This window comes from Furipterus horrens, unplaced genomic scaffold (assembly GCF_987537825.1).
Source record: "Furipterus horrens unplaced genomic scaffold, mFurHor1.1.pri manual_scaffold_12, whole genome shotgun sequence".
In the NCBI taxonomy this organism is placed as follows: Eukaryota; Metazoa; Chordata; class Mammalia; order Chiroptera; family Furipteridae; genus Furipterus; species Furipterus horrens.
The window spans coordinates 83,326-101,162 of record NW_028327182.1 but is presented as its reverse complement, the minus strand read 5'-3'; the positions used below and the strand labels follow the sequence as shown (position 1 = coordinate 101,162).

The following is a 17,837-nucleotide window of genomic DNA, read 5'->3' as shown; positions in this document are numbered from 1 at the left end:
TCGTTTGCACGGGGGTCTTAAAATCTCAAACGAAGAGCGGGCTGTCTCCGGGGGATCCCGGACGCGCATAGAAAACGCAGGTCACCCAGACGCGCCGGAGCACGACGCCCGCGCAGGAGCTCCGGCGGCGCGTCTTGGCGGCGGGGACCCCCTGCGCAGGCGCCGCCCTGCTGCGGGCGCAGGGCTGAGCGGCTCCGCTGAGTTTCACTTTCCATTCCGAGGGAATCGAAAGCAGGGGCCGGCGGGGCGGGGCGCGGGGGCGGGGCGGGCCTGGTGACGTGGGCGCCAGCCCCGCGCGCCGGCCAGAGCTGCAGCGGGCAGCGCGGGGAACGCTCTCCTGAGCTCCCAGCATCCGACTCAGCAGTGGAAGCTCGGCGCCGGCGCGGCACTGAAGGCAAGTTCGGTGCTAATTTGGGAGCTTTCTTTCCAGGAAAGCCGTCCCACGGGGCTCTGCTCGTATGCCACCTGGATAATTAAGAAATATATTGGGGGGTCTGCAGATTTTAATAGTAGTCTATAGTCATTAGGTGCATATGCTGGACGAATGATTTCTTTCCAAGCTAATATCCTTGTATGGACTTTCTGCATGACCGCAAGCTTGTGAAGGAAAAGGAATAACCAGGCAGACCAATGCGTAAGGTAGAAACAAAAGTTTCTTATTCCTCAAGTCAGTATCACTTTTGTGTACACCTTACCAGAAATTTTCATATGTACGAGTCTTTAAAATTGTTATGTAATTTGTATTTTTCCGACTTAACAGTATATTATGGGCATCTTTTCATGGCAAGACATAGATATATCTCCTCATTTTTGCAAATTGGTGCGTAATATGAGAAGTATCTCATCTGTTTAAACAACTCACGGACATTTAGGTTGTTTCCCATATTTACTGCTACAAATGATGCAGCAATAAATATCACTTTATGTATTTGTGGAGAAGTCCTAGAAGTGGAATTGCTGGATCAGTGTGCATACATATAGAGAAATTGGAAAGATTTGGTTTCAGTTGGGCGAATCATAGTATTTTAGGCTTGGTCTCCCTCCTACTTCTAACCCCAATTTTCCTGTAAGAAAAAGCTAGTTAGAACTCTAAACATAAAACTTCATTCTATGATCCCCTGAAAACCTGGGTTGAAACCATTTGAAAATTAACTTGGAGGCTTTAACTGGATACTACACAGCACTGAGGTGGTTATTCTTTGAAAGTGTTCCAGAAAACAAGGCAGATACGTAAGAACATCCCAGTGTTATACTGTGCAGAGTGAGGCGGAGAGTTAGACCTGGACATCTAGGTAATTTGATGTGTCCCAGGGAAGTGGGTAGGACAGGCATACAGGTTTATCTTGATTTATGGAGCACTAGCAAAAAACGGCAGAAAAGGCTTGTATCCCCCCTTTTCACTATTAAAAGGTGAGTTACACTGTTTTGGAATTTTTGCAATGATGGGCTTGCAAAGGGAGGAAAGGTTAACATGTCCACAGGCGCCGAGAGTTGGGTCCTGCCCCGACCTCTGTGGCTCAGTAGGTAGGGCATTGTCCTGCAGAGCCAAGGGTGTGTCCTGCTGGGGCACATGCCTGGGTTTCAGGCCAGGTCCCAGGTGGAGGCGCCTTTGAGAGGCAAACGATGGCTGTTTCTCTCTCACATCGATGTTTTACTCCCTCTCTTTCTCCCTCCATTGCCCTCTATTTAAAAAAAATTAATTAAATATTTTTTTAGAAGACCGATATGATTTAAAAAAGAAGGTAAGTCCTAATGCCTTTTATATGTCCCCCCCCCTTTCTTCTTTTGTTTCCTGGAAAGAGTAGCCCCACAGTCCCTTGTATTTTGGGTTTGATGTTCTGTGGGGTAATCTGCGTGCCCAGCACATTGCTGTCACTCAGAATACACAGTGAATGGTTAAGAATGAGGTCTGGATTTGTGTTTAGCTTTAGGGGTTGGATCTGGAAGACTGCGACAGCTTGTATCCTGCTCCAGGCATGTGAATTTGGTTCCTCTCACTGCATTTACACACAGAGCCAGGATTTTTATTTTTTATTTTTATTTTTGCAGAGTGTAGTGAGTGAACAGCCCAGTTAGAGACCAGAACAACTGTAGGTTTCCTGCATCACAATTTTTGTTGTTTCTCAAATAGCCTCGTTGATTCTGTGGCTACGGTGATGGGGGGTGGGGTGGGGTGGGATTGGTGCTAAGCCAGCTACTTCTCTCATTCACATCTCGTACTTATTTTAAGGGTAAAAAGTGTGGAAAAGATCAGAGCTAAGTTGGTTTAGTTCTTTGGAAACAAAAAAATATATTTTAAAAATAACATTACTAACCAGTTTTACCCTAATAAATTTAATAAAGAAACAGACTTCATTTTTTAGAGCAATTTAGGTTTACAGCAAAATTGGAAGTACGGAGACTCCCCATATACAGCCCTCTCTCCCCAGCCTTCTTTAGGGACCTCCCTGCCAGCGTGATACATTTGTTACAATAGGTGAACTACACTGATACATCATTACCATCCCAAGTCCATACTTTACAATAGAGTTCACTCTTGGTGTTGTGTGATCTGTGAGCCTTGACAAACATACAATGCCCTGTGTCCACCATTATAGTGTCATTGCCTATAAAAATCTTACGCTGGAGCCAATTATTTGTCAGGCGTTGAATCGGAAAATGCAGCTTCTGGGATTTAGCTACCCTTCCTCTCCTCCCCTCTTCCTCTTCCTCTCCTCTCCTCTTCCTCTCCTCTCCTCTCCTCTCCCTCTCCTCTTCCTCTCCTCTTCCTCTCCCCTCCCTCTCCTCTTCCTCTCCTCTTCCTCTTCCTCTCCTCTCCTCTTCCTCTCCTCTCCCTCTTCCTCTCCTCTCCCTCTTCCTCTCCTCTCCTCTTCCTCTCCTCTCCCTCTCCTCTCCCTCTCCCTCCCCCTCCCTCTCCCTCCCCCTCCCTCTCCCTCCCCCTCCCTAACCCTCCCCCTCCCTCCCTCTCCTCTCCTCTCCTCTTCCTCTTCCTCTCCTCTCCTCTTCCTCTCCTCTCCTCTTCCTCTCCTCTTCCTCTCCTCTTCCTCTTCCTCTCCTCTTCCTCTTCCTCTCCTCTCCCTCTTCCTCTCCTCTCCCTCTTCCTCTCCTCTCCTCTTCCTCTCCTCTCCCTCTCCTCTCCCTCTCCCTCTCCCTCTCCCTCTTCCTCTTCCTCTCCCTCCCCCTCCCCCCCTCCCCCCCTCTCCCCCCCTCCCCCCTCCCTCTTCCTCTCCTCTTCCTCTTCCTCTCCCTCTTCCTCTCCCTCTCCTCTCCCTCTCCCTCTTCCTCTTCCTCTTCCTCTCCCTCTCCTCCCCCCCCTCTCCCTCTCCCTCTTCCTCTCCTCTCCCTCTCCTCTTCCTCTCCTCTTCCTCTCCCTCTCCTCTCCCTCTCCTCTTCCTCTCCTCTCCCTCTCCCTCTTCCTCTCCCTCCCCCTCCCCCTCCCCCCTCTCCCTCCCCCTCCCCCTCCCCCCCCTCCCTCTTCCTCTCCTCTTCCTCTCCTCTTCCTCTCCTCTTCCTCTCCTCTTCCTCTTCCTCTCCCTCTCCCTCTCCTCCCCGGCGGGCGCCTGGGGCCCCCCCCTTAAGCTCAGCTGCACACCCGCAGTCCCGGCTCCGCCCTCCCCCCCCTTCTGGATTCTGTTTCACTTTCCTTCCTATTGTTGCCTCACTTATCGTCTCCCCTCTGCAGTCAGCTCTGAGGGTTGCTGCCTTTTTCTCTTGCCCTTAGGCGTCCGGCCTGCACTGGGTTCTGCGCTTTTTGGCTGAAGTAGGTTTTCTCAAGGTCTTGGCAGAACAACATCTCTGGAAAATGCAGGTTGCCCCTCCCGAGTCAGTTTCATCAGATGCCCCTCAATGTGGCCTCTAAATCCTGTTTCCTGCTAATGGGATTGTCAACTGTCACCTTTTCTCTTTTAACTTACCTCTCCTAGACTGAGACTCATAAGAGGAACAGCTCTTTGACTTCAGAAAATAAATATTTACAAAGAAAAAGAGTTGTTTATTAACATGAATTCAATAATATAGTCATTTATATTTAGTTGTTTCCCAACTTTAGATGTTCTTCTTTGCTCCACATTTTCCAAAAGAATTAAGAAGAAAAGAGTCTTACACTTCTTTTCATTCTGAATTCATTAAGTTTTGGGATCTTGGGCCAAGAACCCTATTGCTAACAAAGTCTCCATTAAAAGATATTAAATATATACTCAATTATTTGCAATATATTTAGAAATTAAGAGAAATAATCAAGGGAAAAAAAAAACCCACAGAAATTGTTTGTAATCCCACCAATGAGATTTACCTATCAATGACATTTTTGGTATATTTCATCCCAGTTATTTTGTGTGTGTGTGTGTGTGTGTGTGTGTGTGTGTGTAGTTGCATTTATGAATTATAAAATTAGCTTCAGACCATATGATTTCTTTATAATTTCTTTTTCAATGAAATATTATAGTCACTTCCCCATCTTTATTAAACAGTCTAAAATGATTTTAAGGTCACCATAGTATTTCATTTTATGTGTCATAATTTACTTAAGTCTTACTGTTGCATTCTGTTTGTTTTGTATTTGTGGGTTTGGTTTTGTTTTGTTTGGCCATTATAAATAGTGCTGCATCTCTTGAATTTGAAAGTGTACTGTTATTTGTTGGGAGTTGACAGCAACCAAAGAAATCCTTGCTTAAGAAATCACCTAGTGTTAAAGGAGGAACAGAAACATTGTAAAAGGAATGGACAAAATGATAACGGAATGACTTCACCATTTCCTAAGTGTCATAATTTCTTAAATCAATATTTCATTTTACTTAATTTTTAAAACAATGAAAATGAGCCAGGTCTGAATGGTGCCCTCACCCGCTCCCAGGAGAGACAGCTCTTCCCCACGTTGGAATGTAATGCACCAAGTGTTTCAGTAGGTCTGTGTGGACGGGGACAACTCCCAGACCTGCGGAGGATCTAGGGAATGCTTTTCAGTGTCAACCTTAAAATAAAGGCCAACAGGAGAGGCAATAACCATTTGAGGTCAAAGAACAGCTCTTCAGGAAGCTCCCATTCGAGGGAGGGAAACGCAATTACTGTTCTGATTAGGACATTGGGGAGGGCAGTGAGAAGGGGGTGGCAGGCAGTTCTATTGCTGTGGGCAAGTTAACCCGTGACCCTAATTCTAGGCGATGTTTTTCGTTTCCATAGTCAGGATAGTGTTTTCCTGCCATCTTTGCAAGCAGCTCTTAGAGCCACACTGTTGCTTTAGTCCCAGTCCAAAGGTTATTTTGCCCTGTTTTAACACCCAATGGCCTGAGGCATCAGACCTGCAAGGCGTTTCCTCTGGGATAGCAGCCCTGACTTCATGTTCATGTGGCTTTGTGTATATTACTTGTTTACACCTGGAAGTCAAGGGTAAGGCTGACAGGGAGGGTGCTTGTGAGCAGCCTTTATGTAATAGGATTGACAGCCCCCAGTGGTCTTTTGAGCCTGGGAAGGAGGAGCAGGGGGACACGAGGCTTCTGGTCTGCACTGCTTGGTGAATGTTGTATTGTCTGCCAGAACAGGGAACCAGGGGGGAGAAAATAGGGAAGTCCACTCTGATGAATTACGAATGGAGACATGAACAAGGAAAAGGGGTGTGGAGCCTGGTTCTCACTTTTAGCCCTGGACCAGCGATTTTTTGCTGGTGTGCTGCGGCACTCTGTGGTGCTGCAAGAATTTTTAAAACATGCAGCACCTGACTATTTAGTCAGAGGCACTAACCTCTTTTCCCTTAGACTGTCAAATAAAGAAATGACACCAGCCAACATAACAGTAGCTATTTGGTGTGAATGAATCAAAATTAAACCTATAGTTTTTATTAATTGGCAAAAACTATATTTTAGTACTTAGTTTATGTGCTGTGAGATGGAAAAGGTTGAAAAGCACCGCTCCAGAGCTTTGTGTGCTGGTCTTCTTGCTCATTTACCTCCCTCCCTGACTTGGCTCCGTGGAAGCAGAACTGGCCCTTGGATGCACTATTCCCTTTTTCTCACCTTTTAACGTCTGTGCTGCATTTCACAGAAGTCCCACCAAGGCTGAGTCAGGAGAGCTCTTCCCAGAAGCGAGGCCATGCAGTGCTGAAGACCGGTAGCTAGCGGTCTCCAATGGGCAAGGTGTTTGGGTTCCTGCAGCAGTCCTGGCGGAGCCTCAGCATTCCACGGCAGACCCTGCTGAGAACGAGCAAGAGAACAGCAACATGAAGAAGAAGAGGGAGCAGCTGTCTAAATGTCTCGGAGCCTGGGACTGCCCTCACGGTCATTGCCTCCCCCATCTTTCCTTCTCTGATGGCGCAGGACCCTTGTGTTCACCCACCATACTGTGGGCGGTAGAGCCTTGCGGTGAAAGACTCCTGGTCTCTTGTGCCTCCATTTCTGCCTCTTTAAATGGGAACAATCCTACTGTTGAGTGCAGACAGCTGTTGGGAGGAATGATGAGCTAGCTGTGAAAGCTGCGTGAGGCCGCAGTTGGCACGAGCTCCTGTCTGGCCGTGGCACCTGCGTGCTAGTGCGCTTACAGGCGAGTGCTGCTGCTGAGCATGAGCGTCAGTCCGTGATTACCTGCTCCCCCTGGATTTTTATATTTTTGTTGCTCTGTCTCAGGGATCCTGAGATCAGTGGTCCTCCTTCCCTCTGAAGTGACTCACCTGCGGTGTCTGTGGAGTGTTTGCAAGTGGCTTAGAGAAGTGCTGCCTTTTGGTTTTCTCCCTGCCTCACAAGTTCTGTAGCTTCCAGCCTCTCCCAGCGAGTTTAGATGATAGTGAATCTCCCTTTAAGTTTTGTTCTGGTTTCTCCAACCTCATGGTCGGACTGGGCAGGACCTTCCCCCTGGAGACCAAAGTGACTCTCATCCCCAAGCCCCGTAAAAGCCCCCTGTGACTCAGCTCTGTCTGGAATTCATAATCCTCCCAGCGACACTTTCTGCAACATTTCTCCCTTTTCCTTTGTTCTTACTACAATGGCTCGTACACATTTGACAATGAGCAATACAATGTGTCATGGCATCGCTGCTTTCCTACTGGACTATTGCAACTGTTATTGCTACTCCACAGTTTTTGCAAGCTCCCTAGTGAATGCTCCGAGAGTGCTTTACAGGATTTCATGTCCTTAAGGAGATTCTAGAGAACACAGGATTTCTGTTAAATCCGTTAGCCAGGCCTTGTCCTCAGTATTTTCTCGTTGCGTTTTATAGGCCCAGTCGGCTTATACAACATTGGACAGACGTGCTGCCTGAACTCCCTGACCCAGGTATTGATCAGGAACATGGGCTTCACCCAGATACTGAAGAGGTAAGACTTTTTTTCAGGCTGTAAACATGTATATTACATTATGCTTTTAAATAATGTTATTTCCAGTGACTTGGGCTTTAAAAAATTGTTATTTCTCAATTATAGTTGACATTCAATATATATGAGCTTCAGATATACAACACAGTGATTAGATTTTTATATAACTTACAAAGTGATTGCTTCGATAAATCTAGTACCCATCTGGTCCCGTCATAGTGGGTACAAGATCATTAACTATATTCCCTGTGATGTATTTCACATCCCTGTCACTACTCTGTAACTAAAAGTGTGTATTTTTAAAAAAGATTTTATTTATTTTTAATAAAGAGGGGAAGGGAGGGAGAAGGAGAGGGAGAGAAACATTAATGTGGAGAGAAACATTGATTAGTTCCTCTTGAGCACCCCCATTCAGGGGCCTGATCGGCAGCACAGCATGTGCCCAGACCGGTAATCAAACCAGAGACCTCTTGGTTTGCAGGGAGACACATAAGCTACGGGGCCACACCAGCCAGGGCCCAATGTGTATTTTTAAATCGTTTACTTTTTTCACCCATGAGTGTTTCTGTTTTGTTTATTTTCTGTTTTAGATTCCACATATAAGTGAAATCATACAGTAGTTATCTTTCTCTGACAGACTTTTTTCATTTAGTGTACTACCCTCTAGGTCCATCCATGTTGTCGCAAATGTGAAGCTGTCTTTCTTATTTAACGGGCAAGTAATATTCCGTTGTACATAAGCACCACTTCTTTATCCTCTCATGTACTGGGCACTTAGGTTCCTTCCATATGTTGTAAATAACGCTGTAAGGAACGTATGGATGCATATGTCTTTCCAACTTAGTATCTTGGGTTTCTTCAAATAAATATCCAGAAGTGGAATTGCTGAGTTCTTCTTTGTCTGTTGTTACAGCCGTTGTTTGAACGTCCACATTGTGTTGTGTAACTGTTGGTACACCAGATTTCCTTGCTACCGTTTACATGAAATACCTATTGCCAACCCTGTACATTTAGTCTCTTGTGCAGGGGCTGACCCTACAAAGCAGGAGTCACTTTAGCTGGGCTCTGGTGCCTGCCCTTTTGGTGCCACATTTGGGGAGGTGGCTGGGTGGTACACTGGCCACCAAGTGTGTTGACTGTGGGGCTTCTTTGGAGGTGCAGGTCAAGGTCAGCTACTGCTTCTGCCCTGCCCAGGGCCAGCTGGTATGAACTACAAAGTGATCTGCAGGTGGTCACCCCTCGTGCTAGGTTTGGAGGTGCCTGGGAGATGCTAAGCTGTGAACTGAGGCTCACTGTTTCCGTGTCAGGCTTGAGGCTGCTCAGCAGGAGGTGCGGCCATGCCGAGGCCAGGTGCTGCTTTTTAGGGGGTTTTGAACCTTTGAGGGGCTTTAGGTGAGTCTATCCCTCTTTTTCTGTCTCCCTTCCCTCTCTGAGAAAAACTAATAAATAAAATATTTTAAATCATATGGGACACTGAAAAAGAAATTGATAACTAGGTTCCACCCCCAGAAGTTGTGATTTAGTCATTTCACAGAGTGGCCTGGACATGAAGATTTTTGGAAGTTGCCTCAGCAGAGTCCATTGTGCATGTGACATTGAGAACCATGGAGACTCATGGCTGTTGTGATTTGGCAGGATAACCGTGCCAACCAGAGTGGAAGAGCAGAGGAGAAACGTGCCCTTTCAGCTGCTCTTGCTCCTGGAGAAGATGCAGGACAGCCGGCAGAAAGCAGTGCGGCCCATGGAGCTTGTGTACTGTCTCCAGAAGCACAATGTACCAGGCAAGTCCTCCCAGCACCTGCTCCTGGTTTGGAGCTCTGAGGGTGAGGCAGGGGCAGGGGGAGGGAAGGAGAGGAGGGTGGGGAGGAAGAGGGAGTGAGTTGGGGCGGGAGAGCCCAGGGATGAAGGACAGAGTCTGATGGACTGTGGGCCCCTTGCATTGGAGGCATTTCTGTAGATCGGAAATATTTTGAGGAGCAAGCCCACATTTTCACAGGCCCAGAATCGATGTCATTTATGCAGATATCACTTGCATACTCTCTGTCTGCCTCTTGTTAGAATAAGTAAGTATGAGAGTTTCCTCAAAGGTGATTCAGCTGCAGGTAAGGAATCTCAGGAAAACAGAATAAAGGATTAATAAGGAGAAACCATGTTCTACAAAAGAAAATTCTGAAGTTGGTTAGTTTGTAAAATCTCACCTACTATAAAATTTACTTTTAAAAAAATAGTTCAGAGGTTTTTAGTAATTTACCTTTCCTTATGGCTGAGTGGTGTTCCAGTGTACATGTGCACCGCGTCTTCTGTATCCATCTTCTGTCAGAGGACACTTGGGTTGTTTTCATGTCTTATCCACCATGACAACTGCAGCATTGGAAATAGGGGTGCATGTATATTTGCAAAGAACTGGTTCTGAGGTTTTCAGGTAGCTACCCCGGAGAGGTGTAGCTGGGTCATATGGTAACTCCTGTGTTCTTAATTTTTTGAGGAACCTACATACTGTCTTTGGCTTCTTTGTCACAAGTTATTTTACCATATACATGAGGGTTTATTTCTGGGTTCTCAATTCTGTCCCATGAGTCTGTGTGTCTGTTTTTTTGCCAATACCATGCTGTTTTGGTTATTGTAGCTGTAGCATAATTTGAAGTCAGGAAATGTGATACCTTTTATCAGAATTTCTTTGGTTGTTTGTGGTTTTTTGTGGTTCCATATAATTCTGATGGTTTGTTGTTTTATTTCTTTATAAAAGGACATTGACATTTTGATGGGTGTTGCATGAAATGTGTATATTGCTATGGGCTATATTACCTCGTTAACTATGTTGATTCTTGCAAATCGTGAACACAGAATATCTTACCATTTTGCTTTGTCAGCATCAGTTCAACCTTCCTTTTGGGGGTTGTTATTTTAGAATATGATGAATTAATCCATTCACCTAATTTAAAATATTTACCAATTAAGTGCTAGGTGTACTGGTGCTATATATAGATAAGGAAATAAGAATAACAGAGTCTTAGACTCGTTGGAGCTCACAGTGTAGAGGAGAGACAAGCCAGAACAAAAGGAAAAGAACAGCAACCCCCCAGACATTAAGTACAAATCATGATTAGTGTCATGAAGTAAACAAAATGGTGTCGAGGTTGCAGACGTGACTATTTAGTACATGTACAATAAAGACCTGTCTTGTAATGTCTTTGTACTTTGGCAGATATCTGTCCTTTTTGTAAGAGTCTTCAGTGTGTTTTCATTTTCTTTGTCTTCCTAGATGTAGTTCCTAGAATTCTGCGTTTAAGCTTTTAGCTTTACAGCTACTTATAGAACACGTACAGAATTCACTTCTTCTTTCTTACCTCCTCTGTCTCTGCAGTGGTTGTCTTTCTGCTTGTTCTCCTAGAGAGTTTTCATTAAGACCTTGGTCAGATATGAGTATTGAGAAACTGCTAAGTTTTCAGGAAGCGAATAAAGAAAACACAGAAAGGCGCAGCAGGCAAGTGGCCGTAGGAGTCCAAGTCAAGTATTGGCTTGGCAGAGGCATAGGAAAGAAGCCTCTGTTGACTGTTGGTTTTATTTAGTTGTGTCTCTGAGTGGAGGGCAATAGGGGTGGGTGTCAAATCAGAGGATAGAAAACTTGGATTTTAAGTTTTAAGGGGAACCCTCAAAAATCAGCACCGAGCTTATTTTCCACTTGTAGCACCTGACATCTAGTGGAAACTTGGCCTGAAAATGGGGCAGAGGCAGGGACAGGCAGAGCAGTGACTGTTCATGGGCATCCAGGCACCAGGGGTGAACAGCATCCCCAGGGCCTTGGTAATCGGCTGTGACTTTTCTCTTTGGCCAGTGTTTGTCCAGCATGATGCTGCTCAGCTCTACCTCACAGTGTGGAACTTAATTAAGGACCAGATCGCGGATGTGGACCTGGTAAGATGCTAGAACTAAAGGGGTCAGAGGTTTAAGATGCTGCTCATGTAACTCATTCAGCAGCAGTTAATGTGATGCATAGAGAGGATTAAAAGAAAAAATCATATAAAATGCTTATCATGATTCCATAATATTATTAGCGTCATTATTCTGCACCTTTATGAGTAAAGAGCATTAGTAGCTCCCATTTCTTGAGCTTCTTTCTGGTGGCCCCAAGTTCAGGAAGTTTTCCTGACTCGCTCTCTTTTTGGTCATGTGCCCTTTTTACCTCTCTCCTCCTCTGTTGCAGGTGGAGAGGCTGCAGGCCCTGTATACAATCCGGGTGCAGGAGACCTTCATTTGTGTGGACTGTGGCGTGGAGAGTAGCAGAGAGAGCAGCATGCTGACCCTTTCCCTGTCTCTTTTTGATATGGACTTGAATCCCCTGAGAACACTGGTAAAGGCTTTATGCTGGTGAATTTCCTGTCCTCCTCACACAACCCAATGTCCCTCTATAAAGTTATTGAATTTATAGGGGGACATTGGTTCACACAACCATATGTGTTTGAAGGAGACAACTCCGTGAAACATCATCTGCCCGTGGAATTGTGTGCCCGTCACTGAAAGCAAAGGCTGCGTCTTCATTAGTCCCCCTTGGTCCCCCCTTTGTCCACCTTCACCTGCTCTTGCTTTCTGTCTGGCTGTCAGCCCACTGTGGTCTATGTCTGTCTTTTTGCTGAACCCCTTCGCCTCCTGCTTCCTTGGTTTGCTAATTGGGCTGCTTTAGTTCACCCTTGGCTTTTAAAGAGTCATTTGTGTTTCCTTTGCATGGCTCTGGCTAAGTTCTTTGATTTGGCAAACAAGTTTTTTTTTCCTCCTATTGCTAGTTGCAGGTGCCCAGTCCTGTTTTCTCCTCTAAGCAGGAGGTGCTTTGAGAGATCCTGCCTTGGGCACCACTCTGGACCCCACGTTCAGGGGCGTGGAGACCCCAGAAGGAAAGCTGAAGTCCCCACCTGCAGGTGGGGTTGTGCTCCCGATGGGACTCACCAGCCCTGCTTGGGTTCTTGTTGTCTCGGGACAGGAGGAGGCCCTTCACTGCTTCTTCCAGCCCAGGCTGCTGTCCAGCGAGAGCGGGTGCTTCTGTGAGCAGTGTGGGAAGAAGAGTGGCGCAAAGCAGGTACTCTCTGGAAACCAGACGTCACCCTCTCCCCTTCCCCGCCCAGCACGGGTTGTCCCTGGGAGACTCTTCACAGAGCCTCAGACTCAGCCCAGGGGTCCTGGGGCTCCTCTGATCACATCACCGGAGAGACCGCCTCTTAAGAGAAGGTCCAAGGGCGCACGTTTCCCTCAAGGCCTGACGAGCCCCCGTGGCAGCCTCTGTGGTGCACATGGCCTCCAGGGCGTATGCTGTGGCTGGGCCCAGGTAGTCAGGCATTCCAAGACGGGACTCAGCAGGCCGCCCCTGGGCCCTGTGTTGTGTAGTATCCCCCTGCTTCCCCGTCGCAGGTGCGCTGTGGTGTTTCTCTGAATCTGCCCATTTCAAGTGCCTTAGAACTTTATCTCCACCGTGGTTTTGCTTTTGAAGGTCTTGAAGCTCACGCATTTGCCGCAGACCTTGACCATCCACCTCATGCGGTTCTGCATCAGGAATTCGCGGACCAGAAAACTCTGCAATTCACTGTGTTTCCCCCAGAGCTTGGATTTAAGTCAGGTTCTTCCGAATGAGCAAGGGCCGTGCAGTGCTGAGTACCAGGTGGGCGCACCTCACCTCCTGCCCGGGCTTCCGCGTTCTCAGTGTGCGCTGCACTGCTCTGCTGCGGGGTCTGCAGCTCCTGGGGTCACGACCAGGTGCCCCCCTTTCCGTGGCTGGCCTACCAACCTCGTGCCTCCTACAGGATCACCTCAAGCATGTCTTCTCGGGGGTGGGGGGGGCTTTTCCCCAGCTCCTCAGACTTTGCTCAGCTGGTGTTCCTTCTCCTTTTGGGGGCAGAAGTTGGGTTTTCCCAAGTTTACCTATAAATCCATCTGGTATAAAACGTGACATTCAATTGGCTGTGCAGTTCTCGAAGGGAGGGACTGTTTTCCAGTCCCCAAAAGCACCAGGGCCTGGTACGGCATAGGCACCGGATAAACAAGTGGTGAAATGGCTCCTTATTGTAACGTACGGTTGGAAAAGCTGTGGTGACGGGTGAGTCACTTTGTGTCTTGTGCTTTTCCAGCTTGGAGGACAGTATGAGCTCTTTGCTGTGATTGCCCACGTGGGGCAGGCTGACTTTGGTCACTACTGTGCCTACATACGGAGTTCGCTGGATGGGAAGTGGTTCTGCTTCAACGACTCCAGTGTTTGCTTGGTGAGCAGTGAGTGCCGTTGTGGGCTCGCGTCTCTGATGTATTCTGAACCCAAGCGAGACGCTGTGTGGCCCTGTGCTCTGTGGGGAGGAGGTGTTTTAGGACCACGAGAGCTGGTTTCTGCACAAGGCACCCGTCTTGTTTATTGCTCTCTGAGAGTCCAGTTTGCTCAGTCTCTAGGCTTTTGGTGTTCTAAGGTCAGTGCTCTACAGTTCCAACCTCTGTGGAAAAGTTCAGGAAAGCAAGGAGAGTTAGAAATGTAAAGGTAGAGCTCTAGGCTGAGCAGAAGCAAGGTGAAACAGAGGAACAAGGGTATTAAAAGGCATTTTGCTAACATGGCATTTATCACTAGATGCTGTGGATCTTGGGAGTTTTCAGTGTAGGTTTTTTGGGAGGGGTAATTGTAGCACCCTGCATTGTCTGGACGCTTCAGTTTTTTTTTATTTTTTTAAGATTTATTCATTCATTTTCGGGGTGGGGGGAGGGAGACAAAGAAACATTGATCAGCTTCCTGTCATGTGACCCCAATTGGGGGCCTGGCCCACAACCCAGGCCTGTGCCCTGACTGGGAATCAAAGCAGCAACCTTTTGGTTTGCAGGCTGGTGCTCGGTGCACTGAGCCATACCAGCCAGGGCTGGATGCTTCACTTTATATGTTTTATGTACTTCCAGGTATCCTGGGAAGACATCCGGTGCACCTATGGAAATCACAGCTACCGCTGGTAAGAGACATGTTTGAATGGGGGAAACCGAATTATCTTGTACACGGGGTTCTTTTTGCAGTTGAAACTCTTGTGGATATATTTGCATAATTAGTCATTGACTGACTGGTCAGCTTCATAGTTTATACCCACCCACTGCACCATAAATTTTTCAAATTTATTTTATCTATATATTTAATCCTGATCTCTGAGTGTGTATATATATGTGTGTGTGTGTGTGTGTGTGTGTATTTTCTTTTTTCCTTTTTGAGGGAAGGGAGGGAAAGGAGTTAGAGGTAACAGGGAAGCTCTCCTGATCCACCTGAAGGGGTCCGTTGGAGCAAGGGGAAGGGGTGAAGGGTGGACGGGGGGGTGGAGACTCCCAGTTGTCCAGAAGGCCCTGTGGGAATTGTCTTCTGTTTTTGATATATATATATTTTTTATTGATGAGAGAAAGAGAGAGAAACATCGTTCAGTTGCCTCCTGTAGCACCGTGACTAGGGACCAAACCTGCAACCTAGGCTTGTACCCTGATTGTGAATTGAATCTGCAACCTTTTGGCAAATGGGACAACATTCCAACTGAGCCATCCAGCCAGGGCGATTTTCTCACCATTTAGATTGCAGCAATAACTAAAAAAGGAAGTAGCTCCCATTGCCTCCATTTTCTCTCCCTGGCTTTACACATGCAGTTCTTGGCCCATATTCAGCTGTCTTAGCTTATTGTCCAGGCAAAGTCCCACCAGGCTCGGTAGGTCTGCACACAGCCTGCCTGCTCTGTGAGGCTTGCACCGACCCTCCCAGGCACAGCTGCAGCGGCTTCTCATGAGCTCTCGCTGCGTTTGCGTGTACCTCCTCCACGGAAAGGGTCACACAGTTGTGTAACTGTTTGCTGACGTAACTTTCACATCAGTGCATGAACTCTTTGGGGGCAAGTACTACTCTTTCCCCCCCTTTCTTTTTTGGTGCAATGGCCTTCATTTAGTAAGCAATAACTGTATTTTTAAAAGTCAATAACTATTGAAGGGAAGCTGTGAAGAGAAAAGCTGGGTGACATCCAGTTGGAGACCGTAAGTTTTCATAGCTGAGTTTCTGGGTCGGGGCAGCATTATATACCAGAGGTGATATGTGAGATGATTCCAGTTGCAGAACTAGGTCAGATCATTAGAAAAGTAGTGAAGTAGGTGCAGTTTGTGTTTGAAACCCTCCTCCAACCCTCCTTTTCTCTTTCCTATAAGCACCTCCCTTGGGTGCTCGGTCTTTGTCACTTTCTGGTTGTCACGATTCCCCCCATCCCTGCAGTGGTTAGGATAGAGTCTGTCAAAGTTTTTCTGTAAAGGGCCAGAGAAGAAAACCTGTAGGCTTAGGTGAGCACGCAGTCTCTCTCGCAGCTGTTCAGCTCTGCCCTTGTAGCCAAAAGCAGCCACAGACCGGACGCGAATGAAGGAGTGAGGCTGTGTTCCAATGGGGTTTATGTGACCCACGGGTTCCTAGTTTGCGGCTCCACCGCAGTTCAGTGGTTATTTCCCAGGTGACATGCTTTGTTCTCCTCTGAGGTGACAGGTAGGTGAATACTTTATCCAATAACGTGGAAACTTTGCTGACGTTTGTCCTATTGTGAACTAATAATGTATTAATTAGCTTTGAATGTTTCATTTCTGCCATGATGTTGCACTGTTTTCTTTCCAGGAGGGAAACTGCGTATCTTCTGGTTTATAGGAAGACTGAGTCTTAACAGCTATGCCCTAAATCTTCGGAGATGGACAAACCTTCGTTTTCCTTTTCTATTCCTGAAACTGCTCTTTGAAGACATTTTTCAATGAGGAGAAGTACCCCTTACAACTTGTATAATTAAAGTGTATTTATAATCAGGGGTCACGATAAAAATATTTTAAGTCATCACACAGGTGTCCATCAGTCAGAACCGGGCCACATGGTTGGAGAAGGTCCTGTGTGTTTCTGCTGTGCAAGACACTAACCCTGTTGTTGGGACTTAGTGGGAGTCTAGATGCTTTCAAGGGGGCTGAGGCCTGCCAACAGTAGTAGTGGGAAACATCCAGGTGACAAGGTGTTACAGAATGGGGGTGTCCGGGGGTGCCCAGAGCCTGAAGGCTGGGGAATGGGGAAAAGGAAGTAGCTTTCAGGATGCCTTCACATGCCTGTGGCTGGTGGCTGGTGTCTTTGTTACACAAATGGCTTTGATGCATCCAAGGCCCCAAGGAGATGGGAGGGGTCTGGGACCATGGGATGGTATGGAAAGAGCACACAGAGCCTGTGTGAGGTTCTGTGAATGGTCCGAATTCGGTACCATGCTCACTGCGTCACAGGACACAGTCAGGGATTTAAAAATAAGCGGCAGACATTTTTACTGGGGACACCATGTGGCTTTGAAAAGGAAGGAACACCATGCAGCTTTGACACACACCTTGTGGCTTGGAGAAGGGGGAATACCTTTGTGGTTTAGGAAAGGCTGGGAAATCCACGCGATTCTGGATTAACGGCTGGTGGGTACCACAACACAGAAAGGCCTCTCCAATCAGAATTGAATGATCGGCAGCTACCGGTAAAGCTGAACCGTGTCTACGAAGTAGGGAAACAGTATCTCTAACTTTTGTAAAACTAGCCTGCTTTGGTAGGGGGAGGCAGAAATATGTGTTTGTGGGTGTTTTAAGGAACATAAGACTTAACGGCAGAAATCTGCAAATCTGAATCTATATAACTATTAAATAAACAATTCTTTTTCTTTTTACTAAACTCTGGGATTGAGAGTTATAATTCTGGGGGTGGGCAATTGGGCCCCTAACGAAACACCCGGTAGGTTCTGTTTTAGTCTGAGAGCCCTGGGGTTCTGTTACAAAGGGGCAACGGTAGGGAGTTATTTCAGCTAGTATAAAGGTATTGTCACATGCTGGCTGAATATTGCTGAATATTGTTTATACCTAAAAAAATTTTTTAAGGCTATGTGAGTGCCATAATACTCATGTGCTTTATAATTATTAATTTATGTGTCAGATACATACTGAGCACCCATTCTCTATAAGATTGCATATGATAGGCACAACAGTGAATAAAGTTTTTTCTCTCAAAAGGTGTTTGCAGTTTAATGGGTAGTAATCAAAACACAGAAGATACGGAGGGGCTTTTGTCCTGGAATTCGGAGATAAAGGGAAGTCCCCTCCATGGTGGGGCCGTGGGGGAAGACGTCAGCCTGGAAATGGCCTTGGGTGTGAGGACAAGCCGCGTGCGGGCAAAAGCACATGCACAGGCCTGGCTGAGGGTGGCAAGTGCCCAGGTTCAAAGGTAGCCTCTGCACGTTTCGAACCAAGGAATAGAATCCTAGGTATGGGGATCATTTGGAGGAGTATCAGCTGGGAGGGGGGAGGGGCAGAATAGGGGAAATGGTGCAGGGACTAAGAAGCATAATCGGTTACATGCATGAACCATGGACTTGGGGGTGGGGTAGCTGGAGGGAAGGGGGTACAGGGAAGAGGGGGCAAAGAGGAAATTGGGACAACTCTGTAATAGCATAATCAATAAAATACAAACTTTTGTTCATGAAGATTATGAATATTCTTGTTTATTCTGTGTTGTTGCGAT

The 17,837-nt window shown here is 46.8% G+C and overlaps 1 protein-coding gene across 1 annotated transcript; it reads left to right on the top strand.

Annotated features, from left to right (window-relative positions):
- The first annotated feature begins 279 nt into the window (after positions 1–279).
- Positions 280–16,994, top strand: USP18 (ubiquitin specific peptidase 18). The gene is made up of 11 exons (XM_090258525.1): positions 280–394; positions 6,037–6,269; positions 7,204–7,300; positions 8,933–9,078; positions 11,133–11,212; positions 11,502–11,648; positions 12,273–12,368; positions 12,777–12,944; positions 13,411–13,542; positions 14,213–14,262; positions 15,930–16,994. The coding sequence occupies exons 2-11, from the start codon at positions 6,212–6,214 to the stop codon at positions 15,973–15,975; spliced, it is 1,020 nt and encodes a 339-aa protein (XP_090114651.1). The 5' UTR covers positions 280–394; positions 6,037–6,211; the 3' UTR covers positions 15,976–16,994.
- Positions 16,995–17,837: the final 843 nt, after the last annotated feature.

What these genes read in the sequence shown, in the direction of transcription:
- USP18 (XM_090258525.1), top strand. Translation starts at nt 6,212, where the DNA reads ATGAAGAAGAAGAGGGAGCAGCTGTCTAAATGTCTCGGAGCCTGGGAC. An exon ending in TTCACCCAGATACTGAAGAG is followed by an intron (nt 7,301 to 8,932) that starts GTAAGACTTTTT and finishes GTGATTTGGCAG; the next exon opens with GATAACCGTGCCAACCAGAG. An exon ending in CCAGAAGCACAATGTACCAG is followed by an intron (nt 9,079 to 11,132) that starts GCAAGTCCTCCC and finishes CTCTTTGGCCAG; the next exon opens with TGTTTGTCCAGCATGATGCT.